This window comes from Lynx rufus, unplaced genomic scaffold, assembly GCF_022079265.1.
Source record: "Lynx rufus isolate CCGP_SWC_20201006 ecotype Redwood Valley unplaced genomic scaffold, mLynRuf1.p SCAF_15, whole genome shotgun sequence".
Taxonomy (NCBI): Eukaryota; Metazoa; Chordata; class Mammalia; order Carnivora; family Felidae; genus Lynx; species Lynx rufus.
In genome coordinates, this window is record NW_025814829.1 from 24,711,681 (window position 1) to 24,731,981 (window position 20,301).

At 40.6% G+C, this 20,301-nt stretch overlaps 1 protein-coding gene across 1 annotated transcript in view; it reads right to left on the reverse strand.

Moving 5' to 3' along the window:
• Positions 1 to 16,047: 16,047 nt before the first annotated feature.
• NR5A2 (nuclear receptor subfamily 5 group A member 2) overlaps positions 16,048 to 20,301 on the reverse strand; it is a 131,146-nt gene continuing 126,892 nt past the window's right edge. Inside the window, exon 8 of the mRNA XM_047077359.1 lies at positions 16,048 to 16,295. Coding sequence (XP_046933315.1) covers positions 16,048 to 16,295 — 248 coding nt within the window. The remainder of the gene's footprint in view (positions 16,296 to 20,301) is intronic.

Consider the following 20,301-nt stretch of genomic DNA (forward strand, 5'->3'; position numbering starts at 1 on the left):
ATTACCAAGTTAATTTGTCTAATGATACAAGTATCCACATTTTATATAGGTTGGAGGAAATGTCAGTTGTTCATAAAAGGAATGAGTTAACTTCCTTGCCAATCTTTTTCTGTAAGACCTCACATCCAATCCACCAGCAAATCCACTAGGCATCACCTCTGGAAGGTACCCAGGACCTGACTGCATCTCACCATTTTTGTCAATACTGCTCTTTTTTTTTTTTTTTTTAAGTGAATTCTACAACCTATGTGGGGCTCGAACACATGAACCCCAAGATATCAAGAGTCACGGGCTCTCCCAACTAAACCAGTCAGGCGCCCCTTCCCAATACTGTTCTAATCTAAACCACCTTCATTTCTTGCCGTAACTGTTACAAGAGCCTCCTATCCATTTTTCTATTTCCACCTACCACCCAACAGTCTATTCTCCACTCAGTTGTCAGATAATGCGTCCTCTGCCCCAGATCCTCTGATGGCTGCTAATCTCAATCTGCAGGACATTCAAGTCCTCGTTATGCCCGGCAAGAACCCCCCGTCCTCTCTAACTTCATCTTTTCTTGCTTACTTGTTCCATTTCACTTTTGTGCTCCTGCACATAGGCCTCCTGGCTGTTGTTTCTCAAGCCCAGTCACCAAGGCTTCTGCCTCAGGGCTTTTGCACATATCCTTTCCACTGCTGAGAAACTTTCCAAATGGCTTTGTGTCTGCTTTCTTTGGGTTTTTTCTCAAATGGTAGAGTCCTTCCCTGACCGCATAACCCTTCCATCTTTCCCACCCACTATCACTTTCTATCTCCTTATCCTACTTAGTTTCATCTTGGTACTTTTTGCCATTCCTTACTATAGTACATATTTATCATTTTACCTATTCTCATTTCTTCCCACTAAAATTCAAACTCTGTAAGGTAGAGGATTTGTTGTGTTCACTGCTACATCCTAGTCACCAGAACAGGCTAGCATATAGTAATTGCATAGAAAATACTGGTTCTATGATGGAATGAATGACAGCACAAAAAGCAGGCATCAAGGGGTGCCATTGATAAAGATTATTGGAGAGTGGCTCAAGTCCATTGTCATTACATCTGATGTTACCTACACGTGCTCAACTCTTTCTTTGTAAAATTGAGTGCCAGACTTGCTAATAAACTGCAACATTGCCAGATTAATAGATCTTTCTTTCCTTACCAATGTTGGTATAATACTCAGAAGACAACATGTTAGAAGCAAGAAGAAGAGAGAGCAGAAAGTTCTTAGTCATTATTGTTTATTCTCTATTATGATTATATCCTCTTTGTTTATTCCCTTTCTCATTTTCCTTTTTAGACTTTGAAGTCTGTGCCACTTTAAACTGATGGAATAATTGTTTCCAATGTGAAGGTTTTTTTAAAAAATTTTTATTTATTTTGAGAGAGAGAGAGCATGATCAGGGTACAGGCAGAGAGAGAGAACCCTAAGCAGCCTCTGAGCTGTCAGCACAGAGCCCAACACAGGGCTCAGTACCACGAACCATGAGATCATGACACGAGCTGAAATCAAGAGTTGGACGTTTAACTGACTGAGCCACTGAGGTGCCCCAAAGTGAAGGTTTTTTAAGTGACCCAGGTATAACTCCAAGCCGTTAGCCTAAACCAGGGGGCAGCAAAGGCTTTCTGAAAAAGACCAGTTGGTAACTATTTCAGGCTTTGCATTCAGGCTTTGCAGGCAACGTGTGGTCTTTGTTGTAACTGTCCAGCCATTGTCATGTGGAAGCAGACGATATCTAAATATGTGTGTGGTTGGGGCGCCTGGGTGGCGCAGTCGGTTAAGCGTCCGACTTCAGCCAGGTCACGATCTCGCGGTCCGTGAGTTCGAGCCCCGCGTTGGGCTCTGGGCTGATGGCTCAGAGCCTGGAGCCTGTTTCCGATTCTGTGTCTCCCTCTCTCTCTGCCCCTACCCCGTTCATGCTCTGTCTCTCTCTGTCCCAAAAATAAATAAACGTTGAAAAAAAAAAATTAAAAAATAAATAAATAAATAAATAAATAAATATGTGTGTGGCTGTGTTGTGACAAAAGTTTACAAAAGCAGGCCTGCTGCATATGGCACATGGGCCATGGTTAGCTGACCCCTGGCCTAACCTAAAGTCATATATTTCTAGACTGTAAGTCCTTGAGGGCAGGAATGGTGTCTAACACATGTACTAGGTACAGAAGACTATCTGTTGAATATGGAAATAAATATATAAAGCCTAAGACAAATCCATGGGTAATTTTATATGGATGCTAATCACAGGTAGAGTGCTTGGTGCTTTATCCTTCCACGGTCCAAGGATCTGGGTTTCTGACCGTGAGGAACCTGTAGCAAGGGACACTGTGTATCATCACTTCTAAGACATACGTGTTTACAGTTAAGGTTCTTTCAAGTCAGGGTATGTCTTACAGAGATAGCAGAAGCACGTTTCCTTTTTTTTTTTTTAATTTTTTTTTCAACGTTTATTTATTTTTTTGGGGGGACAGAGAGAGACAGAGCATGAACGGGGTAGGGGCAGAGAGAGAGGGAGACACAGAATCGGAAACAGGCTCCAGGCTCCGAGCCATCAGCCCAGAGCCTGACGCGGGGCTCGAACTCCCGGACCACGAGATCGTGACCTGGCTGAAGTCGGACGCTTAACCGACTGCGCCACCCAGGCGCCCCAACGTTTCCTTTTTAATGGTAAATAAAATAATAGTGGGTCTCGCAACTTATGTGTGATGAGCTGATATGAAATTTGAAGCCACAAGGTATTTCTCACTTGGATTCTCAGGTCAAAGAGTGGCCAAAGAACATATTCACCCAAGTAAGAATGTAAACTTATGTTGTTTCTGATGTAACACGTACAAGGGCTCATGAAGCTAATAGTACCTGTATCTTAAGTGCAAGGCTATTGTTGGCTTTAACTTTCAAACAATGTGAACATTCATGGTGAATTAATAGACAATAAAAAAACAAGTAGCTTTTCATGTTTGGGATGATAATGGCTTTCAGAATTGTTTTCTAAGTCATATTTTCTTTATCCTGGATAATTAAGAATCTGATGGTACTGAAATTATCAGTGATAGTGCAATTTTTGATGGTTAGATTCTTTTTGATGCTTTGAAAGCAGTTACACGAAAAGCAAAGAGGAAGATTTTCATACAAATCAGAGCATGTATTCCTTTTTCAAGGGGAAAGGTAGACCATTAGTACTGCTTTTCAAATTATTTATGTTTTCAAGTATATGTCGGTCATAAGAAAAGCAATTAAATATTTTGTTCAATCCAAGAAACGTTTACTGACTATCTATTTTGAGTAGATATTGAGTTAAAAGAAGCTAAAGCGATGAGCAGGCTTAGGTCCCTGGTGGAGAGCTTGGCCACCCAAAACTTCATGGCAGAAGAAACAGGCATTCGGTAGACTTTCCATTCCTTTTTAATGCACTAGAGCCATGTGATGGCACAGTACTCCCGATGTGTGTTTTGTTTATGCTGGGAGATTTGTGACTGAAATTTTGTAAGTCCTGTTTTCTCTCTGAGAGCACAGCAATTCACTACAAAGGAAGTAAGGAGAGAGGACGGAAAGGAAAGATCACTGCCTTTGGGCATCTGGGCCGGGACCTGGATCACAGCTCCCTTAAGCCCCTGACCATGGGTGGATAAGTAGCCAATTTACTTTACTCTGATCAAGGAAGTACATGTCTGAAATTGTCCAGGCAAAGATGTAGAGCACGATTCAGCAACCTGGAGACCAAGTACTAGCTGGTTTGGGGAGCACAGTAACCTGATTGAAGGGTAGTTGGCAACACAGTGGGGAATGTGAAGATGGGCAGTGAGGAAAAGTGAGAGCCTTCCTTGCTGCCTTCTCTCTCCTGTGACCTTCCATCTCTAGGAGCCTCAGGGTTTCTCTGGATGTCCTCAGATATACAAGTGGCAGAGGTGCCCCTCACCACATGTTTTGCAAAGCCACTGTCCTTTCCTTCTGCCACATCCACACTCCTAACCAAGAGCTGAAGGAAGCCTTGACCACCTGTGCCACTGAAGTCATAGACTCCTGTGTAGGCATGGATGGGATGACAGGACCTACTTGCCATCCCCGACCTCTTGAGAAATCCCCAATGGAGAGATCGTAGGGAGACCACGTGTCTTTATTTTGCTTGGAGAGCTCAGAAGCAAACGTACATGATTAATAACAAGTATTTTACTAACTGAATACAAAAGAAGCAGGCTTTGAGTTTCCCTATTCCCCTGTAATTATAATGAATTGTGTTCAAACACATAAAAATATCTGTAGTCCCAATTTTCCCTGAAGTCCCTTCCTTAAGATTAAAACAGTGCTTACCCACCGTTGTGCTTTGGATCCTTTCTCGTATCTTCACATCTGTTAGGAGGCTTTGTTGCATATCAGATTATATTTGGGAAAGTTTTCCGCACTGCTTCAAAAACAGGAAATTGGCATCTCTGTGGATCATAAATCAAAGTTGGATGGAAACCCCCTTCTTTTGACTTGCCTAGTGCCAGCTAAGCTCTTGCTGCACCTCGTGAAAATAAACGCAGGAAGTTCTGTGGATGCTTCTGTAGAGCCAAAAAAAAAAAAAAAATTACATATATATAAAATCACTTGATTTCAACTCCCAGCACATTGATACCTTATTTGGCCATAGTTTTGCACAGAATGAGGTAATACAATGACAGCTTTAACATTAGGAAAAAGAATTACACTTCTTATTGTTACCTGGTGGGTCCTACATGACATGATTTTTCTTTTTTCAGTGTGATAGCCTAATCACACTTCCTTTTCTCTCTCTCTCTCTCTCTCTCTCTCTTTCTCTCTCTTTGTTTCCAAATCCCTCCGTGTTTTGAGCTCATCTGTTTGTCCCTTCTAAGCCCTTGTCTTCTCGCTGATCAGCCCTGGGAATCTCCCTTGGCTGACTAGTTCCCAGTTCTCATCTGTCAGTAGTCTCCTATTGCTCAGCCTTTTACACCTTTGTAAGCGGTATCCGCATTTAAATATTGCACCTTCCGTAAAATTCTCTTCGACTAGTAACGTTTCAGGCACCAATATGGCTGGGTAAGGTGCCTGCGTTTCAGTGTGGAAAATAAATCAGGTCCTCCTTTGACTTCTTTTTACATGAAAATGGAATGAAGCGAGAGTAAATGAAGAGAAAACAAGGATAAGAAGAAATCACTGAGCCACTTTTATTTTGTGCTTAGTTTGTGCTTTTAAATGATTATTTAAAAACATTTTTTAAAGTTTATTTATTTATTTATTTATTTTCTGGTTTCACTATTTTCTTTATTCAAGGACTTAGAACATTTTTTTCTTTTTTACAAATACAATAAATATTCATTACAGGAGTTATAGAAAATAAAAAGCTACCAAGAAAAAAAATTATGTAAATCTCACTATCTAAAGGTAACTACTATTAATATTTTGGCATCTCTTTCTTTTTAATCTTTCCAATCTTTCTTCTAAGTATATCTCCCTACAAAATGTTACCTGGGGTCATGCTACACCCATTATTTCACAATCTGCGTTTTGCACTTAATAACATTTAGGAATCAACTTATAAATAGATGTCATATTTCATCTTCAAATTTTAAATATTGAAAAAAAGGTAAGGTGGGGCTTAGAGTAGTAGTTTTTCTTAACAATGTTGGTAGGAGTATAGATCCAAACATTTTGGAGAGCGAGATGACAATTTGTACCCTAAGTCTTAAAGAGGGAAGTACTTTTGAACCAGCAATTTAACTTCTAAGGAAATAATTAGGACATGCACAAAGACTAAGCAATGAAGATTGTTGTCATATGTTATTTATATAACAGAAAAAAATTAATATTCATAAATAGCAAATTATTTAAATGAATCCATAGGATGTACTACTATGCAACACTTTACAGCTAGTGTTAGAGTGAATAATGATATGTTTATTTATTTTTGAGAGAGACAGCATGAGCAGGGGAGGGGCAGAGAGAGAAGGAGGTACAGAATCCAAAGCAGTCTCCAGGCTCTCAGCTGTCAGCACACAGCCCCACATGGGGCTCAAACCCACAAACTCCGAGATCATGACCTGAGCCGAAGTTGGATGCTCAACCAACTGAGCCACCCAGGCGCCCCAATAAAGGGATTATTTTTAAATTTTTTTTTTCAACGTTTATTTATTTTTGGGGGGACACAGAGAGACAGAGCATGAATGGGGGAGGGGCAGAGAGAGAGGGAGACACAGAATCGGAAACAGGCTCCAGGCTCTGAGCCATCAGCCCAGAGCCCGACGCGGGGCTCGAACTCCCGGACCGCGAGATCGTGACCTGGCTGAAGTCGGACGCTTAACCGACTGCGCCACCCAGGCGCCCCAGGGATTATTTTTAAAGATGTGAAATAATCATGTGGCAACGGTGTGTTTCCTGCCTTTTCTGTATATATGTATTTCAACTGCAGTTGAGAAAAGGGAGATTTGTCTCAAGGGGTCAGGCAGTGTGGTGATGGAATGAAGATACAGATGTGGAGATTGACATCCTTCTCTTCCACGTGTTTTTCATAGATTCTGTAGGAATCCAAAATGAAATTCGTGGCTCCACGGTGAAAGGCCGGGGCTTTGTGTTCAGCTGGAGCTGGGTTTGAGTCACGGCCTCGCCACTTACCAGCTGTGTGACCTCAGGAGATGCGCAGTATTTAACCCACAACACAACTACAATAACATCCATGTTGTAGAGTTGTTGTGTGACTAAAAGGAGACGATTTAACTAAATAGGGGCTCGGCACTTTTAAGGATGAGATCTTTGTTCGTCCTCCTTGTCTCTGTTTTCGTGAACAACACTGGGTGCCGGGTGGGTGGAATAGTCTGGCATGTGTGTCTGGCAGCCCATGTCAAGAGACGTGAGGACTCCTCTTTCTCCCCCAGGCGGTCACCCCACTTTCAGGCTCCTTTAAGGGAGGTGGGAGGATGAGCGAGCACTGGCCGGGCATTGCCCCGGGAGCTTGGCTGCAATCCAGGCCACACAATGGTCATAGGAACGTTTGACACTCAAATAACACAAGGCCACAAGGCAGGGGCAGAGGGGAAATAAAACCTGTTACGGCAACACTCAGGGGCAATGTAACACGTGTTTCCACACTTATTTATAGAAGCTCATTCCACCTCTATAGCAGGGAGCTTTGGCCAGTCCTAATTTGTTTCTGGGGGAAAATCCTTGGGACAAGATTTTTTTTTTTAAATGGTGAATACTTTCATAACTGGGCCCATGGCAGTGGAGTATGAGTGGAAATGACAAGCACAAAATGTTTTCTCTTCATAAACACGATTTCTTTGGATTCACACAGTCCTCCAAATTAATGCATATAGGATGTTTTTCAAATACTTTTGTGATAAAATAAATAGGGAAACTACTAGTCAAACCAGGGCGTGAGAGAATTAGGGTAGCTCTTAAAGTTACAACATGGTCAGCACGAATATTTGGGTGAAGGGTAGTGGTTAGGATGCTGCTTTCTGTTAAGACGGGGCAGAAATAAATGTTCACCCCAAATTCTCATTTATGTGAGACTCAAAGAATTTTTGCGTTGAGGATGTTCCCAAGGCATTGAGCAATTGACAGCTATTTTTTTTAATGTTTATTTATTTTTGAGAGAGAGGGAGGGAGAGAGAGAGTGTGAGTGGGGGAGGGCAGAGAGAGAGGGAGACACGGAATCTGAAGCAAGCTCCAAGCTCTGAACTGTCAGCACAGAGCCCAAAGTGGGGCTTGAACCCATGAACCATGAGATCATGACCTGCACTGAAGTCGGATGCTTAACCAACCAGCCACCCAGGGTAAGTCAGACGCTTACCCAACTGATACCTATTATAGATGTCAGCGGTTATAAGGGAGCTCATTCAGGCTCTTGTTGAGGCAAAGAAAAAAATTGTGTTTTGGTGCCATAACTTTAAAAAATGTGTTGTCACCATTATGCGTTTTGAATTCTAAAGAAAATGTTCATTTAATGAAATAAATGTTGGTCTTGCAGGGTGCCTTGGTTTGTGCTTTCAGGAAGGTGCTATAGCCAAGTGGTTAAAAGTATGGGGTTTGGAATCAAACAGAAGTGTTTGAACCCTTGCTCTAACACTTACTAGCTTTAGGACTTTGGGCAAGTCATTTAACTTCTATAAGCTTCAGTTTCTTTAGTCATAAATAGGGTTTTCTTGAGGATTGAATGAAATCATTTTTGTATATTAGGGTAAATGACAAGCTTTTGAAACAAAGAGAGCCCTAAATAGAGTGGCTTAAATAAGAACAGTTTGCTTCTCTCTTGCCTAAGTCTGGCCAGGGGACACTATTCACCAGGTCACTGAGGGACCCAGGTACCTCCATCTTTTTGCTCCTCAGTCCCCCAGTCATCTGGATTGCTGCCACACCTGGGGTTCAACCAGGGAAGGGGATAGGAGCCAAAGCCCAGGTAAGGTGGACTGTCTCTAAAGTTGGAGAAAACTGAGAAGTTGCTCTTATCATTTCTGTTCACATTCCATTGTCACGGACCCATCTTGCTCACACGGTCACACCTACCTATAAAAAAGGGTGGAAAATGTAGTCTTTAACTGGTAGCCCTGTGTCCAGGGAAAAAGGGGAGGGTGGATTTGGGGGAGACAACGGTCAAGTCTGTCATACTGTATAGCACATAAATAGATGCTGCTGTTTTCATGAATTATTTCCAGTATGCCTTCTACATATGCATTTCCTTAACTAGATCATTACCTAGAACATAGTAGAGGCTCAATTAATATTTTTCAGGTGAGAAAGACTGGATTAATAAACACATTGTTTTTCTTTCAGTTAAGACATTTTTTATGGATATCCTGGGTTTCTCTAGTGAAACCTCTTTAATTTGCTCTCTTTTGTCAGATGGTAGGGAAGGCTGTTAAGTACAAGATGGGACAGCAATGACCAGCAACCAGATGAGGATATCTCCTCTAGCCCCAGAGCATCTTGCCCCTCACAGAGGAGGTATATGTAGGGCAACCAGCTTCTCCACCACCATGAGCCACCTCCCAATACAGGTCAGATGTTGGAGAAGCAGTTGTGGATGCGAGGATAGAATTTTTCAAAAAGTAGACCCTTTCTTTCTCAGAACATTAACTACTGCCTGATGTAAGGATGCGCTGGCCTAGCATGTTTGGCAGAATGTGATTTCTCTCTTGCGTCCTACATAAACACTGAAATGAGCTTTGTAAATTCATCTCTTATACATTTAGGTCTCTGGAGTTGGCTGGATCTTGCCTGTCAGTGTCTCATCATGCTAGTAGACTTCAAAGACACAAGCAAATTTTTCCTGGAGGGAAAAAGTGAGGGAAAAGATCCTTCCTGAAGTTTTGGACCAGTCTGTTTGGATAGCCATGCTGGGATCTTGGACTGTCACTTCTGGAAGGTCATTAAAGGTGACCCAGCCCTCTGCGGGGGGAATCACATGCCCAACCCTCCAGCTTTAGGTGGAATAGTTTTTGGAAAATCACCAGCCTCTAATAGCATTGGTTTCATTTTTGGAAAGCTTTGATTCTATTTTTTTTTTTTCATATTATGCCAAACTCTCCCTGTCCATGATATCTACGTATTTTACTACCATTTTTTTACCCCCTGATGCTGCAAAGCACATTTCCTCTCCCTTTTGCAGTTCTTTCTTCAGATGGTGCACAGAGATGCTGAGAGCCTCGTATCCGTGAAATACAATGCCATTCTCACCGCCTCGGTCTTTGGATTAACAAAAGATGGGAGCTCAAATCTCAAGATGGGAGCTGAGATGCAGTCATATGTATGCACCATCCCTGAAGGAAACATGAAATTCATCTGTGATACTACGTTTGGAGTTGGATGAGCATGTTGGATGAGCACTAGATTATCTTGGTCTTGGCCCCCCTAAAATGTCCCACATCAAGGAGACAAATGGGGAGCAACGTCCTTAATTATTCTGTGAAGATCACGTGTGGTGCTTGCTCTATGCCCAGCACTGGGCCAGTGGCTTAGAGCTGTTCCAAGCACTGCCCTTGCCCCATGCTTACAGTTTAGAGGGGCAGCCTTGGGAGAGAAACACAATGAGACTAGACTGTGATTCACATCAGAGGTCTAGGGCCTAGAAATGGGATCTTTTGACTTTGATGGGGAGGCTTGTATGGGATGCGGCAGCTAGGAAGATTTGTCCAAGTCTTGTCTGAGTTTGCTAGGCCATTGGGGAACATGCCAGGAAGTGCAGAGGCAGGAAAGAGCAGGTGATGCTCAGGGTGGCGAGTAGCTCGGTGTGTTGGTATGTGTCGGGAGTGGAGTCTGGGAAGGCCCGCAGATGCTGTGTGCTAACAGGTCTGAGGTGCCATCGTAGGGGAAGGTGTGGGCTGAAACTTTTTCTTGCAGATATTAGGTACCAGAGGGCTGGAAGTGAAGGAGTGACATGGTTAGCTCTGGGGTAGGAAGTGGCACTGGCACCTGTAGGAAGGGAGGTTTGGAGTGGGTTGAGATTGATGGCAAGAGACCAGCCCAGAGGCTATTGTGTAATTTTAGGCAAGAAACGCCAAGGGCCTGATCTACAGCCGCAGGGAAGAGGAAAGGGTTGATTTGAGACAGTTACGGAAAGTAACTGGTAGGACCTGCATACAGGGGCAATGTGGAAGGCAGGAGAGGTGCATGAAGAAAAGCTGGCAAGGAGCCTGAAGCAGGCGTGGCCCCAGGTCAAGGGGAATCTGGAAGGGCTTCAATTCTTGTCACTAAAAGTGCTGGAGGCCAGGGCCCTGTCAGAGGTCACTGGGCTGGGCTTCCTCCTCAGAGGTAGGGTTGACAGAGCCAGCCAAGGACAGGGGGCTGCTGTTGGATCAAGTGAAACAAGAGGGCTGTGGTCTGTGGTTCATAAAGTTCAAGAGTTAGATGCAAATCAGGTATCAACATATTGTCTCCATGGGAGGGCAACTCCAGTCTCATCTGTTGATGAGATGGTCCTGATATTGACATGGTCCTGAGAACAGTTTCAGATCTAGTGGCCCAGGGAATCTGGTCTGGGATCCATAATGCCTCCTGGGGCAACCTGGGGTGTGGAAGACACTGGCCAGAGCTCAGGTGTGGTGTGGAGGGTCCAACATGCTCAAGTCTACTGGTTTCTTGGTTTCTTAGGTGTTTAGTGTCAAATTCATATTGGGGACACTCGGTGATCAGTCTAATTACACCTCCTTTTGCCCCTTTCCCAACAATTAAATATGCAACGTTTCATAGATTGGTTCTTAAGTTTTTCTGCAAACAAGTCACAATTACTGCCTGATATCAGTCACTGAATTATTAATTCCCAACTTAAAATAAAACAAATGCCTATGTGAAACAGTTAAAGTATTTCAAGAATATATATTTTGAGTGACTAAACTATACATTTCCTGTTCAGTGTTAAGGAAAATTGATCTTCATTATTCCAGGGAAATGTCAAGATCACTAAGTATTGTAGCATTTTGACCTGTGTTATGTTGAGCAAACTCTCCACATGTTTCTCATAAAAAATATACATCAGAGATGGTTTCAAACTGAACGTCAAACTTAGTTAAAGGTACAAACCTCTTCAAAGTTATCGTGAATATCAAATATAACAATCACATGCACGTCAACGTGAGCCACTTTTTTCTTGGGGCTCCCTCATGCTGATGGATTTAGCAACTTCGTGAGTGTTATTCTGTGGGGAGTGAGGCCTCTGCTCTCATCAGAATGACCTCTGCCGGCTGCCGGGTTGGGCTTTGTAGAAACTCCCTCTCTGCCAAATTAAAAAACGAATGTGCATAACCACTTATAAACACATTATTTTAAAAGTTTATGTTCTATACTTTGCTGTACCTATGTGATGATTACCTGGGTGTATACATATGTAAGAATGTATCAAGCTGTACACTCTTCTGTATGCAAATTATAATTCAGTTAAATATGAATATACATTTTCAAATTCCATGGGATGTCAGCAAGGATAATTTTTTTTTATTAAGTTCTTCCTGGTAAGAGGTTGACCAGGGAGGTGTTTTATAGGCCACTATCTAGGTGCTTAAAAATCTTAGTTCTGTAATCTACCTGGCCCTACATATGGTGTAGAATCTGAGTCCTTGGTAGCTTTTAGCAGGAACCTAAGAAAAATCAGTGTCTGCTTGGCGAAGGGATGGTGACTTGTGCCAATCTCGACAGGGGTAGGGAAGGCAAAGGCAGGGCAAAAGGAGGTGGCTTTCCCTGGGTCACAATGTTTCATAAGCGTATGGCTTTGTGGCCCTTGCATTACTTTGTAGCAGGGGTAATTATTAATTACCAAAATGGATTTTGTAAACATCTCCAAAGGCTCCATGGTCCTGAAGGGGGCTACTTTCTAGGAGATAGACATGTTACTTTTCAGGGTTAAACTCCAGAAAGTGTTAAAGGCTTTTAGATTTCCAAGTTATTGATATTTGTATCTTCGGCAGTGATTTGATTTTATTTCATATCTTTTCCTTTTGAGACAAATCCTAAGTGTCACCCTGGTTTAGAGACAGTGTGGTGTAGCATTAAGAACATGAATCCTGGAGCCAAACTGCTTGGGTTCAAATCTCTGCTCCTTCACTGGCTAGTTTCTCAGTCTGTGCAAGAAGCTTTAAGAGGTACATAATAATACCAAATGGAGATGTTCTGAAGATCACTTGAATTAACAAGGCACTTGGTAAAGTTCTCACAGCACAGGGTAGACAAAAATTACAGACACTATGAGATTTTTCTGCCCATCAGTTATGACAGTAAATAATATGAAATGCTTTATTTCATGTATAGAGATGTGATGAATAGATTGACTTTAATGCTTCAAGTATCCAACCAAGGACAAGACTTCTCCAGATAACATCTACAGAGGGAAAAGGACCTGTTCATGTGGAATTCTTTTGACTCCATTCCTACTCAAGTATCTAAATTACTGGACGCTTGAGTATGTAATAGAAAGAGGACAGCATAAAAACTTTTAAAAATTATCAGGCTGGGCATATCAATATTTATTGAAATACTGAAAAAAAATTCCATTTTGTTGAGAAATTCCTGGCAAGAACTGACATGACAATATGTATTTCACTGATACAGTAAGAAAACGTCAACAAGTAACTGACTTCACACTCTAAACATTGCATGGATTCAGGTCCAAGGTAGCTGCAGAAGATCTGTAATACAAATATTCAGACATTACAGATTGTCTGTTTACACACATAGACCAACTATAATAAACCAGGCTAAGCCAAAAACGTTTATATTTGAGTCTGCTTTTACTGATAAATCTTGTAATTGATAAGGCAGTTGCTAAGGAAATGTCTGGTTACAAAGTGGTCACTAATGAACACTAGAGAAATTTCATTTGCCAACTTTGGATGGGCCACAGACGTTGACTGGGGCGCATTCTTGTTTATCAACTTCTGTTCTTCATGATACCAGAAGTGTGGATGTAACTGTCCGTGTTGCCCGTCTTTCTAAGTGTACTTAGGATGTAATTTACTAGGTTAACAACATACCAATATTTGACATTTTTTTAGGTTTAATATTCAGTGGGGAGTACTCCATTATTGAAAATAAGAAAACATGGACTTTCAGAATTAATATATTTGGGTGGGTTTTGTTTTGTTTTGTTTTGTAATGTTAAAGACCCTCCAAGTAACTATCCCACAAATCTCCTAACTGCCACCACCCAAGATGCACATACATGATGGAACCATTTCAGTAACGGTTAACAACACCCATTCCTCTCCGCATGTCTTCTAACCAACCCGGTTTTTAACTGGAGAGAATAATGATGCTGTTAATCCATTTCATGCTTTGCATATTGACTCTGGTCGGCTATTTTTCATTGCCCTTTGAGCCATGATTACAGGTGACTGAGATTTTGCATGAGGAGCTGTGGACACTCTGCTTAGTGAATGTGTACCCTTCATGTGGACGAATATTAGAGGAGATTAAGAAAAATAATAAAATAACCCTTTTTGTACACACAGAAGTAGTAACTAATATCTTTGGTATACAACTTACAATGCTTGTAAAGGAAACCAGGTAAGACTCCACCCCTGTTAAATTTACTTGAAATCAGAGGAAACTACAAGTCACATAATTTACAATAGATATTAAATAAACTACAGGAAGAATTATGAAGATTTACAGACATTTAATCAAGTGAATGATTTTAATTCATTAAGACCCTTTTCTGTCCCTGAACTATGTTCCACTAACTTGAAGACATGCTACAGTAAACACATATATTTGGTTTCTTCAGTCTTGGCTATATCTTATACAAAGGTGAAACCAAGGAACAATAAATTAGCATCATAATTGTCTACAGTTGAAACTATGATATACAATATAAATAAACTATTCAAAAGCCTGAAACATTTATGAAAAAATTAAGGGACTAGGAGATATTTATTTTTTACAGTTTCTACAAGTGATTGTGCCGCTGATAATCTCAAAAAAATTAAAGTCTAAATGAGATTCCCGTTTTTGATTTTAGTGTCTCACGACATACAATAATTAGGTACTGTGAAAAGTAATTACCAATCAGAAAAATAACATTAAGGAAATTACTGCTTTAGCTATTTTGTGATATCATAGTTCCCTCCCCTCCCCCCACAGGACCTAAAGAATGTAAACACTATCTTTTATTTGACTTTAAAGTATTAATACTTTATTTTAAACAAATGTTGATCCACGTCTGCACAGCTACCTCTCGGAATTGTGAAATAAGGCAAGACTTCCATACCTGTGGCATCACACGTTAATAATACTGCTATTGTTGTTGGGAGATATTGTTTTGCAATTCTTTGTACTTCAATATTTGTTCTAGAGCAGACTTTGGTCTATGACTTTGAAAGATCAGCATCACCCTCTTCCTCTCCCTTTCGGGGAAGATTTTGAATTACTTTATCATCTTTTCCATCCACATGTAAAAATCACTGTTTCCATTCTATGTTTAGGGGATGTTCAATTGCAACAAGCACGAGACTTGAGGCCATTTATTAGCCAACCCTTTTCTTTCTTTTTGCATAGCTTAACATGCTTCGGTTTTATTTTAAACTACTTAGCACTGTGACTATTTGACATCCCAGCAAAATACGCTTCAGGTTTTATTTTTAAATGAACTACAAACTTTGATGGTTAAAAAGACGGATGTACCCTAAGAAGCCTTTTGGTGAGAAATTGTTACGAAATCCAACAACGCCAAAGCCACGGTTCAGTAACAGTAGCAGAAATAAGGGCTAGCTTGCTTTAGCTATGGAGCATTTGCTTTAAAAGTTTGTAGTCCTTTCCCTTAATATTAATGCTTATATAAGATCAGAAGAGGGATACTGCCTGCTTCTTCTTTTTTTTTTTTTAACATTATGAACACATGACAAAACAAACCCGAACATATTTAAAATGGCAAGCTAACATATTAATAGACTGTTCTTATTAGCTGTTTGCAGGTCTAAGACACAGACATTCAAAATTATGCTTTTCATGATTTGGTGGAGCTATGAGTGGGTGTGGCTGAGCACAAGTCCGTAAGGACAGATTCCGTGATCACAGGAAAGAAGGTGCTGGGTCCTTGAAGGAAGAGGGAAGGGCTATTACAGGTGTAGCTGATGGGTTTTTGAGTTGTTTTAGTTCAGCTTTAGCATGGAGGAATTCTGTAAGCTCAAATCCCCTGCTGTATAAGCCTAATTAACAACACAGATCAGTTCCTCAATTTCTTCACAGCGGAGATCAGTTTAAATATACAAGAATTGTTCTGTCCATTTTTATTCTGATATGGTGTTGGTATCCATCCGTGAGTTCAATTCACTCCATTATAATGTCTTTTACATGGAATCCTTTGGGGATGTGAAGCCTTTGATTCACAGTTTGCAATACAAATACCCTGATACATCATTTATTTGCTATTAAGTATTTGATTATTATGCCTTTTTAAATTCAATATCTTTAAACCAAGTTTTTAATTAGTGTTGCTTGGAGCAGTTCAGAGTATTTTTTTTTTTTTTTTTTTTTTTTACTTCTGTTCTTCTTTTCCCCCCACCAATCTCTTTTTGTTTTGAAAGCAGAGCTTCTCAGGGTTGTAACCTAAGCTCTTTTTGCATGCAACATTTCAATGAGGAGGTTATTATAGGGGACATCCCCATTCAGGTGCTTATAGTAGAGGTATTCTTCAGCCTGCATACTGATGGCCCGGATTTCGGGTAGTCGAAGAAGTAGCTGCCCAAATTTCTCTGTTTGCTGCGGGTAGTTGCACATTGTATAGTCCAGCAGGGCGGCATTGACTTGTTCCTGGACACCTTCTACCAGCTGGAAGTTCTCAAGGTTTTTGACATCTGGATTTAAAAAAAAAAAAAAAAAAAAAAAGCACAATATTTTAATGGCTTTTTAATTCCTATTTACTACAGCGGTGTGTTCAATTAATGGATGTATTTTCCTCCTGACATAAAGCATACTTTATATGCTGCTGAATATTCAGTAAGCCCCACTCACCAAGCTTCCTGGGAAAATGATCACAAAAGAGCTTTAGAAGAATGTCTTGTTGAAATTCTGCATATACCTCAAATCAATTAGACACCAATGGATTTTGAGCAAGGTCAACTCTTTTCATATCTTACAAAAGGAAAGGTTTGAGGATTCCTAAAGTAGAGGGATCATAATATATTGCCAGCAAATGAGTCCCTGGAGAAAGACCTATCTTAACCCAGTATATTACACAATTCATATAATTCTGTATTAATTTTTCTGACCCAAGGTGAAATCTGTGTCCAGGGTATGATGTAGTTAATTCTAATAAAAAGTGACAGGGTTCTTGTTTCTGTTTGACATTTTCTAAATGATTCTGAAAGCCTTTGACTTGTCTAGCCTATGCTAATGAACCATCTGGTACACCCCAGTGACTGCCAACAGAATATTCGCTACTGGGAACTCTGTAAAATATATATCTCAGTGACTAATGATCTTTATCAAATGAAAGCCTTGTCCTTTAGGCAGAATATGTGCCAGGATGGCCGGTGCCCTTTAACCTGAATGTGGCTTCAAAGTCTGATAAGTCTGATAACTTTGCTTTTCTTTTCTTTTTTTTTTCTTCTGGTCCTGGGTCACTCAGACACAGAACATGGACACAGGCAATTCATTCAACCTAACTCCTGGTGATGATCCAGTTGTTTTAAGGCATCTGCCCTAGAGGTCCTTATAAATATTGAATAAGGGAGAAACACAGAGTCAAAAAAAGACAGACCAACATACAAATGCGTACACAGACAATGAGCACGGGAAAAATGGTTATGTTGGAATTTCTCTTCTGGAGTTTATTTACGTTAACTGCAACTTTTATACAATGTGTATATAGAAGCCTCTGGAAAAAAAATATAGATATGTGTGTTTACATACATCCACGCTAAGAAAGTAAACAGATGCGGACCCCTCCAGCCCTGTTTTATGTTCTAATTGGACAAAAATAAATAAGGATGGTTCTGAAGAAAACCACATAACACTATGATTAAAAGGTTAAATGTACTAAACTCAGTTAATAGTTACCATAGTAACTCATACCCAATATTTTTGCCACTAAACTTGGCTGTTAAACTTAGCCTGTACACGTGTGCATGTCCACTTTGGTATCTCCAAATGCTTTTTTTTTTTTTTTCTAATTTTTTTAATGTTTATTCTTGAGAGAGACAAAGACAGACAGAGTGTGAATGGGGGAGGGGTAGAGGGAGTGGGAGACACAAAATCTGAAACAGTCTCCAGGCTCTGAGCTGTCAGCAGAGTCCGACATGAGGCTCGAACTCACGGACCATGAGATCATGACCTGAGCTGAAGTCGGATGCTTAACCGACTGAGCCACTCGGGTGCCCCGGTATCTCTAAATGCTTTTAGAAGAAGGTTACTTACTTGCCAGAAGGAAGGGAGTGGGAGATGGGCAAAATGGGTGAAGGGGTGTGGGAGATATAGGCTGCCGGTTATGGAATGACTAAGTCATGGGAATAAAGAGCACAGGATAGGAAATGTAGTCAGTGATACTGTGCTAGCACTCTATGATGACAGAGGGTAGCTACCCTTACGCAGGGCATGGCGTAATGTATAGAGAAGTTGAATCACTATGTTGTCTACCTGAATCTAATGAAACATGGTGTGTCAACTATACTCAAATAAAAAAGTTAAAACAAACAAAATCAAAAATAAACAAAAAACATTGCCTTACATTTGCTGTTTAAATAGGTCTGGGATGATTTTAGTGTTTATATTTTGAGCCATAACTTTGCATTAAACATGCTTTCCCCCTCCCTATCCCCCAAGTCTCTGTCCCAAATTAAAAACAGCGAGGAATTAGTAGCGAAACAGATACACAGTGGGAGCATTGGATACCACATCTATTTCAAAGTGAGATGGGAGAATAAAAAATATTTGCTTATTTATTAATGAGATGTACAGACAAATGTTACACTTTTAGGAGCTCTGCCTCCTCTGTGGCATTTATTTTTTTTTTTTTTATTTTTTTTTTTATTTATTTTGGGACAGAGAGAGACAGAGCATGAACGGGGGAGGGGCAGAGAGAGAGGGAGACACAGAATCGGAAACAGGCTCCAGGCTCCGAGCCATCAGCCCAGAGCCTGACGCGGGGCTCGAACTCACAGATGGCGAGATCGTGACCTGGCTGAAGTCGGGAGCTTAACCGACTGCGCCACCCAGGCGCCCCATCCTCTGTGGCATTTAAACTGGCAGGCAAGTTGTTGTCCACTTGACATTTAAAAAAAATTTGTCTTTTAATGTTTATTTATTTTTGCGAGAGAGACACAGAGTGTGAGCAGAGGAGGGGCAGAGAGAGAGGAAGACACAGAATCCAAAGCAGGCTCCAGGCTCCGAGCTGTCAGCACAGAGTCTGACTCGGGGCTCGAACCCACACTCCCACTGGGAGATCACGACTTGAGCAGAAGTCAGACACTTAACCAACTGCACCACCCAGGCGCCCCATTTTTTTTAATGTTTATTTTTGAGATAGAGAGAGAGAGAGAGAGAGGGAGAGAGAGTCAGTGGGGGAGGGGCAGAGAGAGAGAGAGAGAGAGAGAGAGGGAGACACAGAATCTGAAACAGGGTCTAGGCTCTGAGCTGTCAGCACAGAGCCCGATGCGGGGCTCGAACACAGGAACAGTGAGATCATGACCTAGGCTGAAGTCGGACGTTTAACCGACTGAACCACCCAGGCAACCCCCCCCCACTTGACGTTTTATATCTGTAGCACTTTACAGTTAATAAAGTATTTTCCATCTATTTTATTTAAAGTATTTTAAACATTATTTTTAAATTATTTAAAATATTTATAAATTTTCTAAATTATTTGAAAATATTTATAAATTTAGTTACATTTGTTTCAAAATTACAAAATGTCAATAATTGGAAATACCGTTGGTATGCTATAGCTGGGTCTGCCACAGAAGAATTTACATTCGTGTTAGCTTTTCCCCTGCTGTGAACCTTATGCTTTCACAGGCTCACATTCTGGTTACGGGTATAGGTCCTTCAATAAAGGATCGTGGCAGAAAGATAACATAATTTCAAAATAGCTCATTTGAATTTTGACAAATTTCTCAGCATTTTTTTCTTTTTGCCCTTCATCCAACTTCGAAGAGACAGAATTTAGCATCCTCCTTTACATCCAAGCAGAAAGTTGAAAAAGAAAACAAGCAACGTTCGGGGTTATGGTGATCTGAACACAATGATAGAAAAACAACTGAAATGGAGTATTATTTGATACTATAATGAAAGACGTTCTCACAAGCAAGGAAAACTAACAATAGTCCTAGAGATTAATAGGGAGGATGTAGGAATTTGCACAGTATAAAAATGTAAGATAAATGAATAATAGTCTTTTAAGAAAGTTGTTTTGAAACTTTCTTTTTTTGATAAATGTATTTTTTGAGAACTAGGTTCTACCTTCTGTGACAAATAATGCCAGTCTGTTAATAATAATAATAAAAAAAACTATTAAAAAACATAAAACAAAGGATAGATCCTAAGTCCTGGTTTATTTGTGTACTATTATCACCGAATGATCATGTAAAGTCTTCAAATCAGCATGTGCTGGATAATTTCTAGAAATACTGGTCCAAACTGGTACCTTTCTCTCAAGTCTAAAAATATGTCCAATTTTCCTTCTGAAGGAAAATATACACGTTTCCCATACTTTGGCCATATATATAATTTTTTTCTAAAAGACATTAGAATTGAATTGGCACAACTGAGGGGCACCTGGGTGGCTCGGTCGGTTAAGCGTCCGACTTCGGCTCAGGTCATGATCTCACAGTCTGTGAGTTCGAGCCCCGTGTCGGGCTCTGTGCT